This window comes from Notechis scutatus, chromosome 1 (assembly GCF_049901735.1).
Source record: "Notechis scutatus isolate UNSWTSFEM ecotype Mainland chromosome 1, rNotScu1.2, whole genome shotgun sequence".
Taxonomy (NCBI): Eukaryota; Metazoa; Chordata; class Lepidosauria; order Squamata; family Elapidae; genus Notechis; species Notechis scutatus.
The window spans coordinates 57,188-84,877 of NC_142009.1; the positions used below are offsets into that span (position 1 = coordinate 57,188).

The 27,690-nt window shown below is 41.3% G+C and overlaps 2 protein-coding genes across 3 annotated transcripts in view; both read left to right on the forward strand.

Moving 5' to 3' along the window:
• The first annotated feature begins 4,418 nt into the window (after positions 1 to 4,418).
• The window catches only part of LOC113430109 (vomeronasal type-2 receptor 26-like), a 161,684-nt gene continuing 138,412 nt past the window's right edge, over positions 4,419 to 27,690 (forward strand). For both annotated transcript variants that reach the window (XM_087955051.1, XM_087955058.1), the window contains exons 1-2: positions 4,419 to 5,206; positions 5,918 to 6,209. In XM_087955051.1, coding sequence (XP_087811177.1) covers positions 4,980 to 5,206; positions 5,918 to 6,209 — 519 coding nt within the window. In that variant the 5' untranslated portion in view covers positions 4,419 to 4,979. The remainder of the gene's footprint in view (positions 5,207 to 5,917; positions 6,210 to 27,690) is intronic.
• On the forward strand, positions 11,862 to 16,652 carry LOC148132640 (vomeronasal type-2 receptor 26-like). Its single transcript, XM_087951260.1, has 4 exons — positions 11,862 to 11,867; positions 12,703 to 12,921; positions 13,419 to 13,548; positions 15,713 to 16,652. The coding sequence occupies exons 1-4, from the start codon at positions 11,862 to 11,864 to the stop codon at positions 16,615 to 16,617; spliced, it is 1,260 nt and encodes a 419-aa protein (XP_087807386.1). The 3' UTR covers positions 16,618 to 16,652.

Genomic DNA, 27,690 nt, shown 5'->3' on the forward strand with positions numbered 1-27,690 from the left:
TTTGTAAAATCTACTTATTATGTTTATAAAGATGTTAAATGAAGCATCAGCCATCTGTGTTTATTTTTCTGGTGCTAAATTAACGCTGCAAAACTCTGAATAGTTATTTTTTTTAAAGCAAGCTCTTCTTTTTTTGGCTTAATAGTTTGACAGGTAAGTTGCTTGCTTCTGCCTCACTATGACTGTGCAGTCTGCCCCCCCATTCCCCCACCCCCCCTCTACCCTGCCCCCCCAGGGATGGGATCCAACCGGTGTAACAACCAGTTTGGTGAGTGTGTGCGTGCACTGTTTAAAAACCACCCAATTTCAGCTGTAAAACTTACCTTCTGCTGCAGCCGCGGTAAGTGAAACAGTGGAGGTGTGGCAATCCGTCGTGCCGTGTAAATCAGCTGGACTGCAAAACACGGAAATATAGGACAGACTAGGGCCGGGACAGGTGGACGGGGCCAACTAATCACTAGAACTACCGGTTCACTTGAACCGGTCTGAACCGCCTGAATCCCCAATTATAACTTCAAAAAAGGCAACTATGATCTTATAGACAACGATCTCTCATCCCTTGATTGGCAATCTCTATTCACTGGATGCAATACTGTTGAAGACCATTACAACATATTTTTACTTGAAGTCAAAAGAGTCATCAAACTATATGTACCAACAACAACTCCCAAAAAAAAACAAAAAAACAAACAAACAGATTACCCATAACAATAAGGAAACTTCAATCCAAAAAGAGATCACTTTGGCGGAAAAACAAATCTGGTCACGTTGCCAATTTCAAAAGCCGATACAAAAATTTATGCCACCAGATAAAGACTGAATGCACCAATTATCACATTAAACAAGAGGAAAACCTTCTATGCACCAATTCCACCTGTGATTTTGTAAACAACAAACTAAAAGACTCAAGGTCCATCCCACCCCTGATAGGACCTAATGGTAAAGACTGCAATGATGACACCATTAAAGCCAACATCTTTAACACATTCTTCAGCTCAGTATTTGTAAACAGCAATGGATCATGCCCAAGTTTTCCTAGCCGAACCACAGACAACTACAATGATCTAATACATATCGATTTTACAGAAGACAATGTTGAAAAAACACTATGCAATCTAAAACCATCTCTATCTATTGGACCGGATGGAATATGTGCCTACTTCTTAAAAAAGCTATCCACTGCCATAGCCGAACCTCTAAGCATAATCTTTGAAAAATCTTTCAGGACCAGCTCCTTGCCTAACCTATGGTCACAAGTCACGGTCATCCCCATCTTCAAAAAGGGAGACCCCAGCCTAGTTGAAAATTACAGACCAATCTCTTTATGCTGCATCACCTGTAAAGTCATGGAATCAATTATTAGCCAATCCATCATCCTCCACTTAGAGACAAACAACCTACTCTCCAATAAACAATTTGGTTTCAGGAAAAAACTATCCTGTAATCTGCAACTCTTACACTGCAAAAACATATGGACTACACAACTCGATCAGGTCAAAGCAATAGACGCAATCTACATAGATTTCTGTAAAGCCTTTGATTCAGTGGTACACGACAAACTACTCCTAAAACTAAAATCTTATGGTATCTCTGGACAACTGCATAACTGGATAGAAGCATTCCTGTCAAACAAACAACAAATGGTCAAAATTGGGAGCGTCCTATCAAATTCTGTACCTGTCAACAGTGGTGTCCCCCGAGGCAGTGTTCCAGGACCAACTCTTTTCATACTCTGTGATCATATTAAATGACCTCTGTGATCATATTAAGAGCAACTGCATTCTTTTCGCTGATGATGTAAAGCTGTTCAATACCACAGACAATACTGCTACCCTTCAAAAAGATCTTGACTATGTATCAGAATGGTCAAACAAATGGCAACTTCAAATCTCAACAAATAAATGCTCTGTCTTACATATTGGCAAAAAAAATCAGAAAATAAAATACAAGCTGAATAGTTAAGATCTTGTTGATGACCCAAGCTCTGTAAAGGACCTTGGAATACTCACCTCTAATGATCTAAGTGCTAGAGCCCACTGCAACTACATAGCCAAAAAGGCATTAAGAGTTGTTAACCTAATCCTACGTAGCTTTTTCTCTGGTAATATCACACTACTAACTAGAGCATACAAAACATTTGCTAGACCAATACTCGAATACTCATCAGTCTGCAACCCACATTACGTATCTGATATTAACACAGTTGAGAAAGTCCAGAAATATTTCACAAGAAGAGTTCTCCAGTCCTCTACTCGTTGTAGAATACCTTATACCAGCAGACTTGAAATTCTAGACCTAGAAAACCTTGAATTACGCCATCTTCGGTCTGATCTAAGTATGGTATATAAAATCATTCATTGAAATGTCCTACCTGTCAATGAATACTTCAGCTTCAACCATAACAACACAAGAACACACAATTGATACAAACTCAAGGTTAACTGCACCAAACTTGATTGCAGGAAATACGACTTCAGCAACAGAGTGGTCAATGTCTGGAATCCTCTACCTGACTCTGTGGTTTCTTCCCCAAACCCCAAAAACTTTAACCTTAGATTGTCTACTATTGACCTCACACCTTTCCTAAGAGGTCTGTAGGGGGCGTGCATAAGCACACCAACGTGCTTACTGTCCCTGTCCTATTGTTTCTTTTATTTTTCTTATATGTACCCATTTCATGTATTGATAACTATGTATATACTTGAACCTATTATCTTGTAAGCAATTGACAAATAAAATAAATAAATAAATAAATCCCACCCATACTATATTGGAGAGAAGAGGAAAGGAACTTGTTGGTTTTAAGGCAAAGAAAGGAAGACAAAAGTAAATGTTTTTCAGAATTCATGTTCCTCACTCTTGTGTCCATTACACCCACACCTGGGGCTTGTCTCCACCAATGAACTTTCCACTGACCTCCAGGACCTCACCTTCATATACATGCTATCCTCTGATCCTTCATTGGTCTGTGAACATTCAGTTTTGCTTGTCCCAAAGGTGCTTTTTTCAGGAGGCAACTGGACTTTCTCGTTTGTTTTTTCTTTTGAAGAGGTTTTCCTTCTCCTCCAAGAAACTTCTTCAGCTCTGGCTGGATGGTGGGGAACAGAAAGATTGATACTCCTTGCAAACAGCTGGTCATTTGCATCCTTTTAGAGGGTCATTGAGGCCCCTTGGTGGTTTTCCTCTGTCCTCAGGGTCGCCTCAGTGGTGCTCCTGGACTCAATGCAGACATTCAGTTTTGGTGCTTCAGAACAGTGGTTGCCAACCGGAGAGCCATGGCCCACTGGTGGTCCGCGATAAAATTTTTGTGGTTCACAGAGAAATGTCACCCCCTGAGCACCCCTCCAAGCAATTAATCCAGGCTGCACGGGAACACAAGGCTACGCCACCCACACGGCCCATGGGAACCCTCCCCACCCACTCACTCCTTACCTGGCAAACTTGCCTGCTATTTTTCCTTTTTCCGACCATCAGCTGTTCTGCTGTGCCGGAAATTATAGATTAGCTAGAAAGCAGGAAATTGTTGGATTTCTTGCTTTCTAGCTAGTCTTTAGATCTTCGGCTCTGCTGTTGAACCTTCCTTAGGACTGAAGCAGTGCAAACTCAGTTAACCGATGGCAGAAACACAGATCTCTGAATGAATCTGTGATTCTGTGAGCAACTAAATCTGCCCGCCTGCTTTGCCTGATTATGGGTAAAAGTTGCTCTTTTTAAAATTAAAAATTCAATATTTATATAAATATTTATAATATTTACATACAAGCCATGCCCAGCCAGTCACATGACCACCAAGCCACACCCACAAATTAGGCAACGCCCACAGAACCAGTTGTTAAGAAATTTGAATCCCACCCCTGCCTCTGTGTGTTTGTGTGTTTGTATGTGTGTATATGAGAGAGAAAGAGAGAGAGAAAGAGAGAGAGAGACAGAGGTTAGATCAGATCTCTCTCTCTCTCTCTCTTCCTCTCCCACCAATGTCAGCAAGCCACCATCAGTTAAAATTCATATTAGTGGTCCCGGGGATTTAAAATTATGACTTTGGTGGTCCCCGAGGTCCAAAAGTTTGGCGACCCCTGCTTCAGAATATTAAGCCACAGATGTTCCCACAACCTGGCATTCAGATAGTTTGCCAGTTGCAAACTCTTTCAGGGTGGGATTGTGTGTTGTGTTGTTTCTGGCTCAGGCCTGGCCCAGCTCTCAAAATTAAAAAAAAAATATTTTTTCATTTGGGGCAACCCCCCCCCCCCCCCCCCCCCCCCCCCCCCCACCCCCAAATTCCTTTTCCCAACGGCCAAGGGGCTTTCTTTTCCCTCACCCCCCCCCCCCCCCCCCCCCAAAAAAAAAAAAAAAAAAAAAAAAAAAAAAAGAAAAAATAATGTTTTAATTATTTTAAATGATTACATTGAATTGTTGAATTGTCCCATGTCAAGTTGGCCACCACGCCCCATTAGTGCTCATGCTCTCTGAATAAATCATAAATGCATAATTGTATGCTTGATATTTAGGCCACATGCCCTCCTTCCTCTTGGCTTGCAGGTTCATTTGCTATGGGGATTAACCAAAAGAAGCACAAACATGTTTTCCCCTTTCTGGTGTAGGTAGAGAAGTGATAGAAAGTTGCTTTTCCTTGCAATTATCAGAAGAGTAGTAATGCTTCATGTATCCCCTGTGGATTTCTACCTAGATAAAAATCTTTCCAAGATCAAAATCCGTTTCAAGAAGCATGCTCCGGTTTCTCCAGAGGTGGCAAAAGTAACATCCTTCCTTGTCTTGCAAGGAACTAACTCCTGGGTTTTTCTCTTCGGTCACAGCCCAAACACAGGTAAGAGGAAGCGTGGGTGACATAAATTTGCCCCAAGGCCATCCAGGTGGCATGACTGTCTCTATTGTGCCAAAGTTCTGGGGAGATTTCAAGTGCCACCTGCAATTTAACTTTTACACAAACCTTGATTTCTGATCTAGGAGGGAAGGTGAGAAGAATGGCTCTTTTCCCATTGCTGCTTCTCTTCTGGCTCCTGCCTCCAACTTCTACTCAGGGGAAGCAAAGAGTCTGTGTGTTGACCAACCCTTTCCAGACCCCGGAACAATGGGACTATTACAGGTCCGGTGACTTCATCATTGGTGGGAATTTGAACCTGCAAACCTTTGATGCCTTCAATTTTCAAGGCTATGAAGAAAGCCTATTCTCACGTGTTTTTGGAAAGGAGTAAGTTTCACCTGGAGGCTTAGATCATTATTTCCTTTGTTTGGGGCTTAGGGATTCTCTTAGGAAACTCTTCTTCTAGTGAGGTTTGCAATTTCCTAGTGTAGTCGAGATCTTCGTACTTTTCTCAGTAAAAATTCATAAAATAAGCTAGAATTCTCAACCTTTCCAGAACTCTTCATCAGGATAACATAAGTTGTAAGGAGGGACAACCTCTTAGATCTGGTGTTGGTCTAATTCAGTAGCTGACTTATAATATGAACTTGGACTGAAAGTCGTGCTGGAAGACACAAGGAGAGGCTCAAAGCTTTTCCAGGGTGGGGCATTGCAAAAATGATAAAACCCAGTGTTGGAATCTGCAGAGCTCATGAATCATGGCCTTCAGGAAATCTGAGCACTTCTGCTTAGAAATGGTTACCAGACCTGAAAAAGCTTTTCCAAGAGAGACTCAAATTAACCAGGGTGGAAGAGGAGCGACTGGGAAGGATTGGAACCACTGGAGGAAAAAGTGAAAAAGGGAGGGAGGACAGAAGGGTATAACATGGTCTGTGATCCTTTTCTGCTTTCTCATAAAACTATCAATTTTTAATCAGAGAAGATCCTTCATAAATAAGCCTTGTGGAACCTGGGACTTGCTGCTCCATAGAACACCCCTTCTATTCCACATTCTGTTCTGTTCTATTCCATTAAGAGAAGGTTTTTTTCTCACAATAGGGTCATAAGCAAGAACTACCAGCAGTTCCTGGCCTTGGTGTTTGCAGTCGGAGAGGTCAACAAGGATCTGGTTCTCCTGCTCAACGTCACCCTTGGTTTCCACATCTACGACAATCACAAGTTGGAGAGGAGGATTTCCTTATTCAGCCTCTCCCTGCTCTCCACACAAGGCCGAGTGGTCCCAGGTTACAAATGTGACAGGCAGCACCCTCTACTCTCTGTCATTGGGGGTCTCAACCCCAAATCCTCAAGGCTGATGGCTTCCATCTTCAGCCTCTTCAAGGTCCCACAGGTAAGGGGGCTCCATTGGAGGCATTATGGGATAGACAAACAATGGAAACACATGAGGTCCATGCAGAGTCTCAGTGCAGGTCATGGTTGAACCCACGGTGCTTTTCTAAAGGTAACTGGTATTTTTTCCTTGAATATGTTTGACTTCTCATCCTAGAAGCCACAAGTGCTGAGGGCTTTAAGAATCAAGGAAATGCACAGAGCTTGTGGCTATCCCAACCTGGCCTTCCTCAAATCCAGAAAAAGAACCAGTAGGAGCTTCTCCAAAACAGACAAAGATGAGAAAAACAAACAGAGCATGTTGTCATCCCATACAAGAATATATGCAAAACTCAGGGGATTTATTTATTTATTTATTATTTGTCAAACAAAAATGAAAACATGAATAATATAAAAATAAAATGAAAAGCATGATAGGCACTTTAGTGCACTTATGATGCCCCCTTTATGGACACCTTAAATATGAAGCGAGGTCCACAGAAGTCAATTTGTGACTAAAACTGTGAAAATTTGTAGCTGAGACAACTGAATCAGGTAGAGCATTCCAGACTTTATTATTTTTTTTAATTTGGTTTGTCAATTGCTTACAAGATAATAGGTATAAGTAAAACAATAGTTATGAATACATAGATACATTTAAGAAAAATAAAAGAAACAATAGGACAAGGACGGTAGGCATGTTGGTGCGCTTCTACTACAAAAATCATATTTTTTACAGTCAAGTTTAGAATGGTTTACATTGAGTTTAAAACAGTTATTTGCACGTGTATTATTCTGATTAAAACAGAAAAAGTCATTTACAGGTAAAATTACTACATACAATTTTATATGCAATACCTAAGTCAGACTGCAAACAATGCAGTTCCAGGTTATCCAAACCAAGAATTTTGAGCCTAGTAGCGTAGGGAATTCAATTACATACTGAAGAATGCAAAACTTTTCCTGTAAAGTACGCTGGATTGTGCTAATATCAGATATATGGTAGGGATTCCAAAGAGTTGAACAGTACTCCAAGACTGGCCAGGCACAAGTTGTATAAACTCTGGTTAGCAATACAGTGTTTCCAGAAAAGAAACTTCATAGAATTAATTTAACAACTCTTAGTGCTTTTCTAGCAATGCTGTTACAATGAACTTTGGAGCATAGATCATCAGAGATAAGTACACCTAGGTCCTTAACAAAGTGAGGATCATCTGCTAGTTCGATACCACCTACCTTATACTTAACATTTTGATTACATTGACCAATATGTAAGATAGAGCATTTATTGATCAACATTTGAACTCGCCAAATAGATGACCATTCAGACACATAGTTGAGATCACTTCACAAATAATTTTATAAATAGAATAAATAACTTGACATCATCGCCAAAGAGGACACAATTGCTTTTAAGCTGATCACATAAATTGTTGATATAGAGCAAGAAAAGTTTGGGTCCGAAAATGCTGCCTTGCAGAACACCACTGTTAACTGACGCAGGATTAGACAAGCAGTTCCCTATTTTGACTTTCTGCCAGTTGGTTGATTTTCAAGCAACATACCTTAAACCCAATAATACATTAAGGCAGAAAGTTATCCACCTCAAGGATAAAACACTCAAGACACAAATTGAGCAATTTGTTGTATGCAGCAGAATGCAATAGAGACATGTGCAGATCTGGACGTTGGGGAAACAAAACAGCCACTTCACAAGCGCATGGCACAATCTAGGAGAAAGAACCCATCAGGACAGGATTCAGCAGTCCATCTGCATTTGAAAGGCAAAGGCTGCTCTTTTGAAGACAGCCAAGTCCACATTCTGGACAGAGAGGACTGCTGGTTTGAAAGAGGGGTCAAAGGGGCCACCTACTTTAATATTGAACAGCCCTCGGTCAACAGAGCGGGAGGGATATGCCATCGCCCTCTCTTGTTTACTACACAGTCCTTTCAGCAGTTCCAAGAAGGTTGGTTCCATGTCCATTTTCACTATTAAGATGATCCTGAGAGCACAGAAGAATTTCCAAGTGGCCTCAATGACCCTCAGAAGAGTGAATGACCAGATGACTGCAAGGTTCTCCACCATTCAGCCAGAACTGAAGAAGCTTCTTGGATGAGAAGCAAAATGTTTTCATTCAAGGAATGAAACAAGAAAAGTCCAGCTGCCTTTTGGAAAAAGAACCTTTGGGACAACAGAAGCCAAATGTGGGGCACATCAGGATTACATGACTTAGAGAATCCATCATGTAGGTTTTTATATTTTGTGTGTGAAGATAAGTTTTAATCTAACCCCAAGAGATGGATAATGAAATAACTCGAATGCTACACTTTCCCAGAGTGGCTCCATCCTAACCTATTCTTCATAAAAGTGTAGCTACCTTTCCTGCACAGTTTATTCTTTTTACCAGGTGGAAGGTTTGTTCTCCTATCTTCTGACTGGCACAGCCAGGCAAAATATGTCAACTGGTGGCTCTTCCTAAGAAAGGAAGAAGCTTAAGCTTTCTACTCAAGGTGAGTCAGGTTGGTTGGTGGGACAAGAAACTGAGAAAGCAAACAATGGTGACCCCTAAAATCACCACAGATTCTTACATTGATAGAAGCATCTCACTTTCTCCAGCTTGGTGTTGGCTTTGACTTCTCTCAGGAAGACAGAAGCGTTTATCCTTCCTTCTTCCGGATTAACCCTGATGAATTTCCCCAGTATGAGGGTTTAGTCCAGCTGCTCCTGCATTTCCAGTGGAACTGGGTTGGGCTGGTGGCCCCTGAAGGGGACAATGGAGAACGTTTCCTCTCCTCTCTGGTGCCAATGCTGAAGGAGAAGGAGATCTGCCTGGCCTTCTGCAACCTTTTCATTTCTGATAATATTGCAAGGTTGGATTTAAATGCCCTTCTGAAAACTTTATTTAAAGCTGAAGTGGTTATTCTCTTTGGAGACTTTGGAAATGTTTCACGATTCTTGTTCCGTTTGTATCATGATTTACTATCTAAAAAGTCACCATTTTGGAAAGTGTGGATAATAACTTCCCATTGGACATTTGGTGCGATTGGAAATCTACATCGTTTGGGAATTTTAAAGCCCTTGCATGGAGCTTTGCATTTTAGGGACCACACTGGGGATGTCTCAGAATTCAGCCGTTTTCTCCTGTCTTTAGACCCCTTGAACCCACAAGGGGACGTTTTCCTCCCACTATGGTGGGAGAGGGTCTTTAAATGCAGGTTCCATAAACCAGGCAGGTTTGAAAGACATTGTACGGGACAAGAGAATTTACAGAATCTGCCATCTTACGTGTTTGAAACAAGCATGACGGGTGAAAGTTACAACATCTACAATGCTGTTCATGCTGTGGCACATGCCTTACATGCAATGCATGGATCAGGAATGAGACCAGCCATGATGAGGATTGGAAAGAGGATCTCCAATGTCCAGCCATGGCAGGTAATCTCTGGCATGTTGTTATCCAATCCAATAGAGAGTTCCTTTATGTATTAGTTGAATCACTGATTAAATATCTGTACCAGTGTATCTGAGAACAGATTAAAACAAGAGTTATTAAAAATAATACAAATTAAGTTTAATCTTTTGTTGAACGTGAGCTTGTGGGCAGGAGAAGAGAAGTAAACCAAACCTCTTGTCCATATGACCGTGATAGAAAAGACTTTCTTATAAAGTTCTGGGAGGCCTTCAGCAAAGGTGGTTATTTAGCCATTTCTGACCAGTTCTGGAGAACTGGTAGCGGAAAGTTTGAGTAGTTCGGAGAACTGGCCAATCCCACCTCTGAATGGCCCCACCAACCCCATCTCTTCTCTGCCTCCCATCGAGTCCCAGTTGATCAGCTGGGTCTTCTTTGGTTGCCCTGCATAGGGGAAAGGAGCTGGAAAACAGGTTAGTGGGGTGGGGAGGGAAGGGGGATTTTGCAGTATATCCTTCCCACACCCACCAAGCCACGCCCACAGAACCGGTAATAAAAATTTTTGACTCCCACCACTGGCCTTTAGTGTTTTATGGAGTTTCCCACAGTGGCCATTCCAGGCAGGAGGTGTCAAGTCAGTGCCAGATGACAATCTGGGTTCTTTTGTGCATTAACGATCAACGGGTAAGTTGGTGGGCATATTGGCAGAACCAGCCCAGTTTCCCTCAGTATGTGGCCTGAATCCCACCTGTGTGTTCGTTTCAACCTTGGTTTGTGTTTCTATGGGTTAAGCCGCCTTTGTTTCGTTTGCCATTTGTTGTTTGGCTGCCCAGAGTCAGCGTCTCTGTGAGATGGTGGTGCAGAAATGATAGCTTGTTGAGGGAAAGCAGCCTCTACCATGCTGGTGGGTGGAAAAAGACCGAGCGGCCCATCTAACCTGCCCTTGGAGTGTTTTTTAAAATGAATTTTCTATTGTTTACACTGTGCTAGTGCTTAATAAACATCCTGTGGTCTGGGTTATTTTATTTGCTTAGCAGTACAGATTGCGTTCTTCATCTCCACCCCTTTTTTCCACCCCTGGATAGAATAAGTTCCATATTGGATAATATTCTGTGTCTTCTTCTTTCTGTTTCATCTTCAGTGTAAGTCGGTCCATTTCTGCACAATCCAGTGTCTTCTTAATTATCTCTTTGCCTGGTGGTATTTCTTCATTTTTCCAATGTTGTGCAAATATAATCCTCGCTGCAGTTGCATGACATATTAAATATAGGTATACATTTTGTTTATCACATTTTTCTGATGCTATATATCTAATAGAAAAAGTTCAGGTTTAAAATCTACATGTTTTCCTATCACCTTTTCTAACCACTTATGTATTTTGGCCCCAAATCTTTTTTCTTGAACACAGGTCCAACTCATATGGTAATATGTGCCCATTTTTTGGTTACAGTTCCAATATTTGCTAGACATATTTTTAAACATTTTGAGTGTTTTGTTTTTGTTTTCTTTTTTAATTTTTTTAAATTATTTTTATCATATTTTTCAAAATTGTTGTTGGATGATTGACATGTGTTTATTCCAACCATGTTTAAACTCAGTTACTGATGAGACAATGATGAATGGTTCCTGGTCTGACATTTATTTATTTATTTATTTGTTTGTTTGTATTCCTCCTTTGTTATTTCCACAAGTAACCCAAGATGGCAAACATATCCCATGCACTTTCCTCCTCCTATTTTCCCCACAAGAACAAACCCTTGTGAGTTGGGGCACAAGAGAGAGGGACTGGCCCAAGGTCACCCAGCTGCTTTCATAGCTAAAGTGGGGCTTGAATCCACAGCCTCCTGCTTTCTAGCCTGGAATGAAACTGGTTCTCATTATCCTTTCCTGCCTCATTGGACAGTGAAGTGAAGCGACAAACCAGGGCAGGAACTTACTTCTTCATGTCTTCATTGGCTCAGAATTGGTTCCTGTTTTCTCCATTCTTGGACTGCAGTTAGAGAGAACCAGTAGAATTGCACTCTGTTGTGGTACAAATCGTTTAATCATTCCTAAAATTATTTTATCATCCTGTAAGCCACCCAGACTCACTTTAAGTCACTGTTTACATGCCACCCAATGAAATTATTTACTAGTAAAATAAATGTAAATAAAATAAAACTCATTAGTCATTTACAAAAAATCTTGTTCCAAAACCTATATAGCCAAATGTCCAAGGAGCAGAACCGGACCATCAATTCTAGAGTGTTCATTAGAACGTTGGAATGCAGGTATCATTCTGGTAAACCTGGCGTTGAAGAAGCCAGGACAGAAATGCCCAAGGACAAGGAGAGTCTTTTGTAGCATTGGGGAAATTGTCAGATATTGGGTGTTACTCCTGGTAGTCCAGATCTCTCGAAGGAGGGAACTCTTCCCATCATGGCTCTGAGACATAGACCCATCTCCTAAAATGATAGCCATCCCAGAATGATAGAAGCCATGACATCTCATTGCTTGCTTTGTGCCCAGTAGTCCATTCTCTGATGGTCTCTCTTCCCCCCCCCCAGCTTCTTCCCCACATGCTGCACACGGCTGGCTCCTATTCAAGTGATCGTCCACTAGGACTCTGAGGTCCCTCTCACAGTTACTTCTTTTTGAACCAGGTCTCATGTAATCTGTCCTTATACCTTTGGTTTTTCAATATAAATGTAAAACTTTGCTTTTCTCCACATTGAAATTCATGTTGTTGGATAGGCTGCATTGTTCAAGTTTGTCAAGATCTTTCTAGATCCTGAGCTCGTCTCCTGGAGGGTTGGCTATTCCTGCCAGCTTAGTGTCCTCTGCAAATTTGATGAGCCCCCCTTCTATCCCCACATCTAAGTCATTTATAAAGATATTGAAGAGTCCTGGGCCCAAGACGGTACCCCACTGCTTACTTCCCTCCATGTGGATGTAATACCATTGAGGACTACTTGTTGAGTACAGTTTGTCAGCCAGCTATAAATCCATCAGGTGGGGATGTTGTCTATTCCATATTTTTCTAGCTTACCAAGAAGTAGGTTGTGGTCTACTTTGCATCTTTTAGCCAATTACTCCAATTTTTGAAGGTCTCTCTTTTCCCCCCAGCTCCTCCCCTATTTGAGGAAAGTCCAGTTCAACAACAGTGCCGGAGAGGAAGTCTCCACCTCAGAAAATGGAGTGGGATCTGCTCAATACGATCTCATCAACTGGGTTCTCTTCCCCAATCAATCTTTTGTGCCTGTGAAGGTTGGGCAAATGGATCCCGGGTCTCCCTCAAGAAAGGACTTCACCATTACCTCCACTGCAGTCACCTGGGCCTCAGAGGTGAGCTGGAAGGAAATGCTGCAACTCCAGGGAAAGATTCATTCTCTCCTGGGGATACAGAATTCCCTTCTAATTCAACACAGGACTACTGGATCAGAAAATGGGGTAGCCAATGGTGCAAAACCTGCCTTGCATGTAACACATTTGGTGCCAGAAGGGGTTGGGAAAACCGTCTGACTGAAAACCAGATGCAACTGGAACAGGCAAGCGTGATCTCCATGGACCGTTCAGTTGGATCTTCACGATTCTTTGTTTTAGAAAAGTTGTAGCTCCATGTCACAAGCCTTCCTTTGGACAATGAAGGATCATTTCTAATCTGCAACATACATTGTGGGCTGAGAGTGGCCTGGCCTGAATCCAACAGAACTCTTCTTGACTCTTCTGGTAGACCATCATTAAGATGTTGGAAGACATTCTGGAGAGGGAAACAGGACAATGGAAACAAATAAAAATGTTCATTGCTTAGGCCAACTCAAGCATTTCTTTTTCTCTTTTAGAAGGTGCCCTTTGCCCGGTGTGGCACAAAGAGGTGCCAGGCAGGAGAGAGGAGAACAGTTCCAGAGGGCAAGCAAGTTTGCTGCTACCAATGTGAACCTTGTCCAGAAGGGACCATTTCTGATCAAACAGGTAAAGCACACTTCAAATGTAGATCTTTGAGGATCATGTGAGCCATTCAGTAGATCAGAATATTGATTTTTTAAAAATCAGTTTTGGTACATGTCTCAAAGGATTCATATTTTTTGGCAGGACCTCTTAGTTTGTATATTTACATTGGTTTTATCCCCACAGACCCCCTTCCCTACTCATGAGCAATGAAGGGGAGTTTCAGGGTACAACTTACATGTTCCCTATTGTCCTTTCCATTCTCATATTCCTTTGGCTAAACCAACCAGCAATGTTTTCCTGAAGTTGTGGGATGTGTGGTTCAAGCTTTAATTTTTGCTATTTATTGTGTGTGCTGCTGCTTTCAGTCCTATCAATCTCCCTTGAAATTATTAGACCTGGGAGGGAACATCTACATATGTCTGCTAACTCTTCCCTGTAAAAGAAATGAACTATTCTATTCTATTCTATTCTATTCTATTCTATTCTATTCTATTCTATTCTATTCTATTCTATTCTATTCTATTCTATTCTATTCTATTCTATTCTATTCTATTCTATTCTATTCTATTCTATTCTAATTATCTCTGTCTCTTTGCTGGTTTCAGGTGTGTCTCAGTATAAATAAAGACAGATCTTGGTATTTGCCTCAATAAGTTTTACGTTTTTATTCAGCTGAATAAAGTTGGGTTCCTCTAAGCAAGAGGGAACCCCCAACACACGTTGACACTTGTATTTATATGTTTGCAACATTGTCCAGTTATCCACCCAGAAGCACTGGCACACTCTAGAGAAGATAAAGAAGAAGTGTAGAAACAGCCACCCACTGCTCCTGGAGGTCCTCCAAGCAAATTGGGTTGCATCTCAGGGACGTTGGGGGTTTCCTGAGGAACTTTCCATGACTTTGAAGGCCTGCAGAGGCAACGGTGCCCTTGGCGCATATGCTTCTTCAAGACTGTCAAGAGAAATATTAGATTCCTGCTCTTCCCCTCTCTCTCTCTCTCTCTCTCTCTGTCTCTCCCTGCCTCCCTCCCTCCCTCTCCCTCTTTCTCCCTCCCTCTCTCTTTGTCTCTCCATCTCTCCCTCTGTCTCTTCCTCTCTCTGATACTGCACACATACACACAAAGAACAATCTAAAGTGGCTCAGCACGCTCCTTGATGAAGATCTGTCAGTCCTCTTGGGATACCAATATAAAGTATGGAAAAAGTTTGCAAACTCTATGGCAACAAAAGCCATAGTAGCCAAGGAAATGACCGGTGATTGGAGAGGACCTTGATTTTCTCAAAAGCAAACTGATACTTGTTTCTGACTGACCTATGTTCAGGCTCATCCTAAATTAAAATTATTTGCCCTTTTTGATGTGCCCTAAAGTGTTCTGTGGGTGATTCCATCAACACATTTGTGGATTGGCCACAAGAGAAAAAGGACAATTATATCACCCCTGAGGGAAGGTTAATTCTCCTGAGAAATGCTTCCGAAATCTTTAGACAAAGACTTGTTCCTCAGGAGCAAGGAATTCAGAGTGTGGGAGTAAGAGAATTTTGGTTCTTATTCTGAAGATTTCCTGTGAAAAAAATAGTATTGGTAACATGACAAATGTACCAAAAATGACAAACAAAATTATGATTAAGTGAACAGTCACTTAAGGAAGCTCTTCGCTTAATCATAGCATTAATTTTTTTTCCTCATTTTTGGAAAACTCTCTTGATTCCCTACTCTTGAGGAACAAGGATTGAGCAGACCTACCCTCACACCATTTAATACACAACTGGGGCAGGAATTAAACAGTTCCTGCCCTCTTTCCCACTTCCATACAATATCAGGGACGAATGGGTTTGTTAAGATTGAGGATAAGTGATGTAGACAAAAATCAAACAGCAGGGTTTGCGGCTGTTGGATATATTGATATTACAATGGGAAAGCAAAAACCTCTAACCCTAACCTTAACAGCCAACTTAGAAGATCACTGGAAGTCAACTAATCCTTATCTATGAACCATGCATCACCTGATTCATTCTGAATTAAAGAACATCTATATTTTCTGGTGCACTATAAGCTATACTTCCACCAATTCTGTTTTGAGGTTGCCTCTAAAGAAAGAAGTCATACCTGAGATAGTTTGTGGGAGAGAGACCTTGTTCCTGGCAGGTTCAGCTGCAATACTTAGACCAATATTCTTTATTTCAGACGCAGCTCTCTGTGACCCGTGTCCAGAAGACCAATATGCCAACAAGGACAGGGATGACTGCATTGCCAAGAAAATCCACTTCCTCTCCTATCAAGAGACTCTGGGATACACTTTAGTTTCTCTGGCTCTTTCTCTCTCCATGATCACATCTGTGGTCCTGGCAATTTTTTTCAAGTACCGTGACACACCGATCGTCAAGGCCAACAACCGAGATCTCTCCTACCTCCTCCTGGTCTCCCTCCTGCTCTGCTTCCTCTGCTCTTTCCTCTTCATTGGTCGACCCGAGAAGCTCACCTGTCTCTTCCGACAAACAACCTTTGCCATTCTCTTTTCCCTTGCAGTTTCCTCTATCTTGGCAAAAACTGTCATGGTGGTTCTGGCCTTTATGGCAACCAAGCCAGGGAACAAGTCAAGGAAGCTCTTAGGAAAACCACTGACCAACTCCATTGTGATAGCCTGTCCCCTGGTCCAAGCAATTCTTTGTGCCATTTGGCTAGTAACCTCCCCTCCATTTCCCAACATGGATTTCCATTCCTTTGTAGGAGAGGCCATCCTGAAATGTAACGAAGGCTCAGCTTCAATGTTTTACGCTGTCCTGGCCTATCTGGGTTTCCTGACCCTTGTGAGTTTCACAGTGGCCTTTCTGGCTAGGAAATTGCCTGACAGCTTTAATGAAGCTAAGTTCATTACTTTTAGCATGTTGGTCTTTTGCAGTGTTTGGATCACTTTCATCCCCACCTATCTGAGCACCAAAGGGAAGTCCATGGTGGCCGTGGAGATCTTCTCCATCTTGGCCTCTGGGGCTGGTCTCTTGGCTTGCATCTTTTTCCCCAAGTGCTTCATTATCTTACTGAGACCAAGTCTTAATTGTAGAGAAAATATGATAAGAAACAAGAATCTCTAAGAATTTCTATATTTATCTTTGAGGCATATTTAGGATGGGACAGACTGTAAGAACCAAGAACCCATGAAGGCCATTTGCTCTCTGTGTCTGACAAAGAAGCAAACTATTCTCAGAACAAAAGGATGATTCCTAATGGGACAATGTGAAGACCAAGGGTGGGGAGAAGGAGAACCATGCAAGCCCTGCACAGAGAAAACCAGAGCTGGTTTTGATTCTTCAATATGGAAATGGTTTATCGAATAAAGCTTTGCTTTTGGGAGTACAAAGTTCCTGAGAGTGCCTACTTCTGTTGGTAGTCTTTCAAACTATTCTTCTGAGAATAGTTTGCTTCGCTAGTCGGACTGTTGACATGTAGTTCAAGTTATTTTAGATTTTATGATTTCTCCAGATTTTAGTTCAGGTTATTTAGATTCAGATAGGGCAACCGCGACTTCTGAAGGGAAGCCATTCCATGGCTTTATCTGTTGATGAACTTAGAGAATATGAAGAAAGAAAGGACGCTGTGAAAGAAGCCTTTCTCTTTTTAGAAATGGCGCTTGTTAATTATCAAATACAACAACAGATGAAGGAAATGGAAGGAGAAGAAGAAGAAGAACACGCCATCTTCAATGAATCTAAAAATTTAGTTAAGAGAGAAAGGAGAAAGAAAGGAAGGAAAATGAAGGACTTAAGACTTAAAAAAATACTTAAGAAAGGAAAAAATAAGATGCAAAACCAACTCAATGTTAATGTTATTGAGCAAAAGGAGAAAGGAATACAACAGAGAGGGGAAGATAAAGGGGGAGGAAAAAAGGTTAGGTGGGATAAGAAAGGAAGGGAAAAGGGAGGGAAAAGCCTCAAAGGTATAAAACAAGATGGGAAAAAAGGAATTTTGTTTAGGGATAAAGGGTAATGTATAATTTCTTTAAAAAAGAAGATTCTGCAAGGTACATAAGATGGTATTGTAGTATTCGTATTAGAAATAGAAAACTAGAATGTTATAAGAATTAACAAAAGATTAAAATATTGAAATGTTTAGTAATGATAGATTTTAAAATTTAATAAAAGATTAAAAGGAATGTTTAAAATATTGAGTTTAATTAAAAGTTTAATTTACTGTTGTTTTGATCTTATTATAAACTCATTATTGTAGCACTTGTTTCTTGAAATAGACAATTGGAATGTTATAAGATTTAAAATTTAGATTTATTATTTAATTATATTAATTATTATGGACTTATTATTTTCTCTCTTTAGAGGTTAGTAGGTTGAATGTACTAAGCAGAATCAGATTGGGTATTTTAAATATTTTTAGGGGGAGGGTAGAAAGGCATCATACCTTGATCAGTGATTTCAGGAGAAATTCTTTTTTTTTTTACTTGCTCTAGGGAATGAGATAAATGGATAATTTGGAGAATGGACAAAAAATATAAATATAATGATTTAAATTAAAATGAATTAAATAAAATAGAAATAAGAAGAGTGAAAAGCGGGGAGAAGTTATATAGAAGATATAGAATGGTAAATAAGATAGGTAATGGTATATAAGATGAGCACGAATTTAATTAAAGTCCATACAAAGAGAGGTAATCTGGGGCCAAACTACTTTCTTAAAAGAAGTTTTCATATTTTTGAGTTTTGTGTGTCTATGTTTTCTTTGAGAATTAATAAAACCTTGGAGGAATGTTGGATGAGAATAATGTTAAACAAGACAGAGAGGAATGAAGATGATATTGAAATGGTGAAAAACAGAATGATGTTGTATAAAATAATATTTTAATTGACTTGTAAGGTTAATTATGGAGGTTTTATGTATTTAAAGGTTAACGATGGTTTGTTTGTCTTCAAAATCAATAAAATTTGCTCAAAAAAAAAAGGGGGGAAGCCATTCCACTAGTTCGTTGTTTTTGCTGTTAGGAAATTCCTCCTTAGTTCTCGGTTGGATTTCTCCTTGGTTGCTTCTTTTCCTGCCTGTCAGCATTCCAAGTAAACCCTCCGTACAATTCAGAACTCCAAGACAAAGTCCATCCAAGTAATCATTTATTAAAGAAAGTCATGTTGACCAGGAGTGGGATTCCAATTTTTTAACAACCAGTTCTGTGATCATATGATATGGTGGGTTGGGTGGGAGCAGCTTCAGCAGGTCTGGTCAGCAGATGTCTGGCCTTCAGGTAGGGGTCTTTTTTGTTGATTGATGTCACGGTCTAATTTGAGGGCGGTCGCGTACCACGATTGTAGCATTTCAGGTATGCCTCTAATGTTTCAGGCCTTTTTTACTTCTGGGTCAATGGCATTTTTGAAACAGTGCAGGATGATTCTTTCAGGCCAGTCCATGAGGTGGCTTGCGACCCTTCTAAAGTCCCATACAAAGTCTGATAAGGGTCACTTGCCCTGTTTCATTTCCATTAATTTGTCCTCATTTCCCCCCACTCTGTCTGGATTCTCAAATCTGAATCTCAACAAATGAATAAAAGCATTGACATCCTGTAGCTCTGTGGCCTGTTTGTAGTGGAGTTGGGCCACCCAGTCAGAAGCATCCCCCTCATTCATCCCATCTGTTATTGCGGTGACCAGATCGCGCTCTCTTGCATATTGGCCTCCAAATTGGTCTCTGTGAGACCAGATTCGAGTGAGGAAATAAGCGAAATGTTCATGCCGTCCGTCAAAAGTCACCTTGAACAGCATCTGGTCTGGTCTGGTCTGGCGGGGGGAGGTGGTATCAACCTGGCAACCGCAGGCTTAGCCGGAATGAAAGGAGCCTGACGAGGCGTGTACCTACTTTGAAAGGGCCTTCTGAGGCCTTGCTGGGTTAGGGCTCTCTGAAAGAAGGGCCTCTGCAGGGTTGCTCCGAGTGGGGGTTGATTAGGGGCCTGCCATGAAGAGGCCGGTTCTTGCCTTATTCCTTGCATGAGGGAAGGGGGTGGGGTGGCTGCCACCTGCTGCCTGTGCCCCTTTGTTGGGAAGGGATCGCTGATTCTGTTTGGGCCCAGGGCGTTCCTGGTGCTGGCATCCACTGGCACTGGATCCAGCCTTGGCTAGGATAAAATCCCCACCCTGGAGGGATACTCTCTGCAGGGGGTAATCTCCTTTCTGGTTGGGGAGAGGGAGGACTGGGAGTTCATAACATCCCCATTTTAGTTTGCATCTCTCGTCTCTCCCTTGAAATTCGATCCTGCCAGGCTGGGCTGCTTCGCTGGCCATCTCCAACTGATACCAGAGTGAATTCCTCTTCCCTCCTTAAACTGGGGAAGGGAAACGTGGGCTGCATTATGCTCCAGCTTGCCTGGATAGTTTGTGGCTTTGAGGCATAACTTTCCAGCTTTAGCTGGTGGAGCTGTTGTGAGATTCCTGCCAATGATTAGCTTCAGGATGTAATCCTCTGGCTGCCATCTTGGGAGGCATCTGATGCAATTGGGGCTCCATACGTACAATCTGTCTCCCTTGCAGTATGTCGAGGGCTTGAGAAAGAGATTTGTTCCAGCAGCGTTTCTTCTGGTCCCGTCTGACAACTCCCCCATGAGGCTGATCCTTTGGGCCGGGCTCCTAAATCTTGTCTCTCTTCTGCATGCCTCAAGGCCTGCATTACCTCCTCCGAAGGGGGGCTGGGGGATTCAGCTCATCTTCTGGAGAATAGAATAGAATAGAATAGAATAGAATAGAATAGAATAGAATAGAATAGAATACCTTTATTGTTATTGCATTCCATGAATACAATGAAATTTGAAAGCTACTCCAGCACAGTGCCCCAAACTCCACATCACAATCACACTACAGAGTTTTAAAAATTAAAATAATAATAATAATAATAATAATAATAATAATAATAATAATAATAATAATAATAATAATAATAATAATAATAATAATAATAATAGGACTAAATCACAAATGTGCTGTTTGATTCAAGATAATTATTACCTTGGAAAAGAAACTGTTTCTCAATCTATTAGTCCACATTTTGAGACACCTATAACGCTTCCCTGATAGTAACAGATCAAAATATGAATGTCCAGGATGAGAATGGTCTGTGGAGATTTTTAGTGTTCTAGAGAGGACTCTGGTCTTCACAATCTCTTCCAAAGAAGAAAGAGAGCAACTGATGACTTTTTGTGCTGTGTTTATAACTCTCCGGAGCATCTTCTTAGGGAGCGCCCCCCAAGCCCCTTCTCTCTCACCTTCCATCTTTGCTGATTCTTCATACTGATCCATTCCTGGAATCAGTCCTTGGGTTCAGCAACCCCTCTTTGGAGTGCTGATAGTTGTTATAGTTTTGAAATAATGTCAGCATTCCAGGGAACCTCCATTCCAACCAGTAACTCCGAGACAAGCATAATCTCAAAAGTACCTTGATTAGAAGAGCACCAGGCACATCTGTGGAATTTTGAAACTAAAAGTTTCCCAGACTTCCCACAATGTCCCAAACTACAAACCGTCTGCTTTTTACTCATCATCATCACATCACATGAACCAATCCCAAAGTAAATTCCTTTTTTCTTCTGCACCACACTCTATGACCTTGAACTAACAAAAGAATTCTATTTTGTCTACTTAGAGCTACTCAATAAAAATCACCCCTGTTAGGGATAATTGTTTTACCCTAACTGTTTTGGGTAAAGATAATAAAATGATGAATCATGGTTTGTCAGATAAAGTGTATGTGACTTTAAGCTAAAGGAATGTAATTAAGGGTGCAGCTGTAAAAGTACTATATAAGCAGCAAGGCACTCTCTGGCTTACTGATCACTACTTACTGGCTGGCTTATTGAAGACTGCATTCTTGCTGGATCGGGGAGGAGAAGAAGTGTTGGATTACTTTGAAGATATTTCTCAACGGAGAGAAGATAAGTTTTGGACAGATTTATTATATGTGTACTGACACTGGCTATTCGACACGGACTTTGCAATTAGAGTATCCTCGACAAGACTTGACTGAATTTGGTATATGACTAATGGACTGTTTATAATGACTATGCTATAATTCTTAAATGGAATAAATTATAATTTTGATAGCACAAGCGTATCTGTATTTTTACTGCGTGTTAACGAGAAGGCTTATCTCACACATTTACCTGTCTTCCTATCTGACTTCGCTGCACGTTCTGTTTAGTTTGTTTTCCTTAACACCTGTTGGGGAATCCAGGCTTAACAACCCCCTCCCACTTTCTCAAGCTATGTGGCAGCAGCAATGAATAAAGATTCCAAAGCTGACAGCAGGCTTACCTGTGAGCACACAGATCAGTGGAGAGGCTCGTGTCAGCTCCGGGCTGCTTCTGTCACGTGCTCTCGCTGGAAGAGCCTCTCCCGGGCAGAGCGAAGAGCTTGCAAGTCTCCCTCCCTTTGGAAATGGCTCCTGGGCAGCAGAGAGAAACAGGATTCAACAGGGCTGTTGCTCTGCTGCCCAGGAGCCATTTCCAATGGGACTTGCAAGCTTTTCGCTCTGCCACAGCGAAGCAGGCAGCAATGGCTGGCCTGGCAGGTGAAAGCAGGCTGCAGGCATGTCGCATATGCGCACAATGTTGTGCATGTGCGATAGGGACTGACTGGGCAGGGAGCGGAGAAGTGGGTTGAGAGGGTGGGGCCAGCCAGAGGCCAGATTTATCGTTTCTCTGAACTACTGGGAACCCTAACAACCGGTTCTATTGAACCAGTGCGAACCAGTAGAATCCTACCCCCAGTTTTTGGATCTTTTCCTCTTCCTTGGCCACTTTCTGCTGAATCTTAAAAAGAAACCCTCCTCCAATTCACCTCAGGGTTCCATTTCTGCAGCCAAGACAGTTGAAGTAGGAGGGGCCTCTCCATCTCTGGCACCACTATAAAACTCAGAGTCTCTTTATGATTTCCCATTCTCATCTCTACTGGTTCAGTTATTAAAGTGAGCTGGGTCCCCTCCAGCTACAGTCCCATCTAACTGGCAAAGCCACAGGTGGGATTCAGCCAGTTCTCACCAGTTCTCCGGGATCATTAGTTAATTGCTTATGCAGTTCGGAGAACTGGCTAAAAATAAAGTGCAAGAGAGGTTTTACTCTCTCTTTCCCTTCAGTTAATAGCTCCGGGCAGACCACTTAACAAGAACCACTTAACAATTGCAGCTGGAATGCAGCCGATACACACTGAATCAAGACAATAAACAACAGAAACTGACAGGATTAGGGCAGGGAAATCCATCAATCATATTAACCCCTTCAGGAAGAAGGACAAGATTACAAACATTTTCATTATAAAGAGTATTAAGTAACAGCTCTGTGATCAGCTAATACTTCCTGGAGTTCTCCAAGACCTTTTATAGCTGCTGCAGTGTTGGCTACTTCTTGTTTCTTCCTAGGGGGAAAGATACAGAAGTGGACAATGATGCAGCTTGATCATACAGGCCATGAATTTAATGCATGTGTGGTCCAGCCAGCTGTATTGTTTCTGCTGTGAAGCACCCAATATAGAACATAGAGAACATAGAATAATAGCATTGGAAGGGTTAATGGCTTTTGGCAGCACAACCAGGCTTTCAATTGGCATGAGCAGCTGCTCTTAGTTTCCCTCTCAGCTGCTGCATTTGCTTTGGGGTTGACTTTTTTTTTTTTAAAAAGGGGGAATGGCGATTTAAATTTTCCGCATTGTTTTAGTGACTCCTGATACTGTCCTTTTAGAGTGTACTTCCATCACTCTTTTTGAAACCCTATAGTGATAGAGCACCCACAAATTGAAAGTTAAAACGTTTGAAGTATAGAGCCCATCTCACTTGTTTGGGGGACAACTTTCTCAGTTTTTTCATTTTTTTCAACACCTCTAGGTTTTTATGATCAGTCCATACTTCAAATTCTTTCTTTACCCTCCTAACAGATGTCTCCATGTGCTTAACGCCCATTTGACTGCAAATGCCTCTTTCCCCCAAATGGCCCATTCCCTCTCTGTAGCAGTGAACTTTCGTGATGTATAAGCACGGGGCTGTAATAACCCTTGTTCATTCTCTTGTAGTAAAACAGCCCCCACAGCCACATTGCTAGCATCTGCCTGAACGATGTACTTTCCCTGGTATCACAAATGGTCTAACAGGATCGCTTACCATGGTACCCTCCTGGTTGTCTTCACCACTGTTGTACAGACCCGAAACCACACAAGGTTGTTTCTTATCATTATATTGTTTCTTCTCTTGAGTTGATGAAGATTCTGTTGTCACCTTCTGCATGAGCCCTTGCGACTGCTCACTGCTGACAGCCCCTTTTCCAAAATATCGGGTTTGTGTCACAGCCCCAGCAGGAGCCTTTGCTGTCTGTTTCATACTCCCTGTGGTAAGTGATAGACATTCTAACACCCTGTGGCCGATGATGTTACACCAAAAACACCTTATGGTCGATCGGCCCCTAACATTAGTTGTGACACCTCCTGGATCACTCCTTCCTGCTATCATGTTGGGGCTTCCCATGTTATATTTCCGGGGAGCCTCTGGTTTAGTCCTAAACTCCTTCAACCCTACATCTAGCTCTACCACCATCTTGTACCAGTCTGTCAGGTGCTACAGAATGCCTCGGTACAAATATGCCTGTCATAATCCTCAATCTAAACCAGTTCTGAATTCCCTGATTAACAAACATTCAGGCCAGGAGCGGAACTTCCCAGCCAACCTCCAGAACTCCCTCACATACTCAGCTGCTGGCTGTCCTTCTTCTTCTTCTTCTTCTTCTTTTTTTTTTTTTTTTTTTGAAAATTTTATTTGGGTTTTCACAAAAAAAAATAATAATACAAATAAAACATCTTTTTTTGAAAATAGCTTGGTCCCGGGTTACACTTCTTCATACAGACACAACTCAATTTCATGCTCACTTTTATGTTCTGTTCCATATCTTATTACTGTTTTACATTTTCTACATAGCTTTTCTCCTCTTTTAATTTTCTCAATTTTATTTTGATTATCTCATCTCAATTCAAATCATTATATTTATACTTTTGTCTGTCCTGTTTCAATTTCATATTATCTTTTCTCATTAAACAAATTTTCTCCTGTAATTACTAATTGGAGTATGACACCTTTATATCTTTTAATTTGATCCATTCAACTCTTATTTTAGCTTCAATGTATACCTTAAGGTTATAACATTCAATATAATACATAACTTCCAATCAAATTCTGCTTGGTATATTCTTAAAATACACACTATATTCTTAAAAAGAGATTATAAATATATGCAATTAAGACACTCAATTCAGTTCTATCATTAATATTCATTAAAATCTTAACATCTTTAACATTTCTTTTTCAATTAAATTTCATACTTCCTTGGGAACATAAGTTTTCCATAATTAATTTTCCCCCCTATTTCTCTTCACTTATATTTTTAAATAATTAAAATGTTTCCATCCTTTCCTAATTCAATTCTCTCATTCATTTTATTTCATTTATTTATTAACAAACATTTCACTAGATTACAATAACTATTTTATCCATCATTTTAATTGTACATTGTTTCATATTTTCTAAAAATTATTTCTATTTCTAATATAACAGTACTATCTTATGTACCTTTGCAGAATCCCTTTTTCAATTAAATTTTCACCTGTTATCTCTAAATAGGCCCTATTTCTCTACATCTTGTTTCTGTCCTTTATAACTTCTTTTCCTTTCCTTGTTCTCTCTCTTCTTCTCCCTCCCTTTTTTACCCCCTTGTATCTCTATTTCTAATTCTCTCTTCGTTGCTTTCTAATATTATACTTGTTTTTCAAACAATTCTTCTTCATTTTGGTTGTTTTTTCAAATCTTAATCTTTTCATTCTCTTTCCCCCCTTTCCTTTTTTTCCCCACATAAAATTACATGTTTATTAAAGATGGCTTCTTCTTTGTCCCAATCTTCTTGTTCTGCAGGCATTTCTTGTTGTTTCTCATAGTTCCAGATCTCCATTTCTAAGAATTGAAATATGATGCCAAAAGAACCTCTCCCTTCTTGTGCATCTTCTTTGTACTTTTTAAGTTCCATTTTCAGTTCTTCTAAAAGTGGTGCCATTTTAAACACTTTTAAACAACCACCCGATTGATTTTAGTCATTCAAATGCAATAACCAAAAATCCAGAGATCACCAAGTAATCCAAATACTCCCAAGCTGTTTCTTCTTGCTTCTTTTTTCCACTTTCTCTTCCTGGCATTCTACTATTTTGTTGCCAAGTTTCAGTTAAAATGTATCTTTTAGAAGTCTTGTTGAGGTTTTACTGTAAATTCCTTTTAATTCCAGGCAGTCTCCTCCCTTTTTTCCAGATCCTGCCCTTTTGTACTTTTTCTCTCCTTTCCTGCTTTTAAAAGCTTTTAAGTATCCAGAAATCTTTATTATCCCTTTGACATTTTATTTTCAGCTTAAATGCCTATTGATGTCAAAGTGGATTTTTTCCCCCAATTTCTTGCTTAAATATCTTAGCTGTTAGTATAGGAAAAGGGAGAGAAGAAAAAAACCCAAATCCTTTCCCTTTTCTCTCTCCTTCGCTGCTTCAAAGTCTTCTTTGGGAACAATGTTACTTTTTCTTATAGCTTAAATTCCAGGGTACCTTAGTTATTGCGTTTGCAGTTTAACCCGGTCAACCAAAACTTTCTCTTCTTATCTTCCTCCTGCACATTCTTTTCCGGTTGAGTTCTTCTTTGAGGTGGCCATTTCTGACCACCGCTGCAACCGCCTTTGGGAAAGGGAGTAATGGCCAGCTGAGGAGGAGAGATGTGGCTCTCCTGAACCCTGCTGGCAATCTCCCCCCTCTTCACCACCTCTACGGGGTGGCTTAGCCCCGAAACCAGCTGGCTCGGGGCACTCCAGCAGTGAGCACGGATCGAAACTGCACACGATCACAGTTTCGGTCTGTCCACGAAGAGGCTCAAAATGGAAGTCCCCTGCTGGCCGTCCTTCTTGTCTTAACTCCATTAAAGCTTCCTCAGTTTGGTTTACCCTGGACCTATCCTCAAATTGCCCTCAGAGAGAGTCCAGGAATAGACTGACATCAACCAACTCTCTAGCATGTACACTATGCAGTTTGGCCACCCAATCAGCTGCATCCCCAGTCAATATCCCTGGGATGGCCAACACAATGGACCATTGGGAAGGGTAGTAGGTGGCGTACAGCTCCAAATGGTTGACTACTTGACTGAGAAAAAGTGCTACGCAGTCGGGAGTTCCATCAAAGGATGTTTGTAATGGTGGGGGTCCCCACACCATATGTTGATGCCATTGTCTGGGCACTCCTTGAGGTCCCCAAGATACATCATGTCAATATAGGGGTGACGACTCTCCCCATCCCCCACTGGACTGCAAGTGTGTAGTTCCTCTCATTTGGGCTTTCATTGTGCCAACTACACTGGCTAATGAAGAGACAAACTCGGTTGCACTCTCACTCCCTGCTCTTCTACTGCCACGTTCCCCCCTTCCAGAGGAAGAGAGCTAAAGAAAGAAGTGTCCTCTGTTCAACCCCCGTAGTGTCCCACATGCTCTTGGAGGTGTGATCCCTTATACTTAATTCCCCATACTTCATACGGAGAAGTTTGAGAGTGCTTGCCCCCGGACTGGAGGTAGAAGTGCTCCATTCATCACCATCTGCTATTCTCCTTTCCCTCCATTTATCAAATGCTCCAGTGTTCCCAGGAGCAAAAGCAGGCAGCTTCCTTCTCACACCTTTTCCTCCCAAATCCTCATGGAAGTCCAAGCCACTTTTTCTCTCCTTTCGTGTCTTGGGTCTCATGACCCTTTGCAATTCCTCATCAGTCTCACCTTTAGTATCCCCTGTTCCACCAGCAGGTGGCGTGTCACCACTTATGATACTGGCTGAGGGCTCATGAAATCCTTCGTCCCGTGGCCGATCCTCCTCCTCTTCTAATCCACACTCAATCGGGAAGTCTGCATCCACATCGGTACCGTGAGCCATTGCTGCTTACTCCAACAAAGATAGAAGATGAAGGGGGAGAAGAATGAGGGTGTGAGAGCTGACTTTCCTCTCAGCTGTTCTTCCAGATTTAGTGATGAAAAAGACCACTCACACTGAACAAGTAGTGAGGTTTTATTCTTCTTTCATTCCAAAACAGCGGGTAACAACGAAGCATAATAGTTTAAAGTCAGCTCTGGCTTCATCTGCAGCCAG

Coding starts and splice junctions, on each gene's coding strand:
- LOC148132640 (XM_087951260.1), top strand. Junction 12,922..13,418: donor CAGTCACCTGGGCCTCAGAG/GTGAGCTGGAAG, acceptor TTTCTCTTTTAG/AAGGTGCCCTTTGCCCGGTG. Junction 13,549..15,712: donor GACCATTTCTGATCAAACAG/GTAAAGCACACT, acceptor TCTTTATTTCAG/ACGCAGCTCTCTGTGACCCG.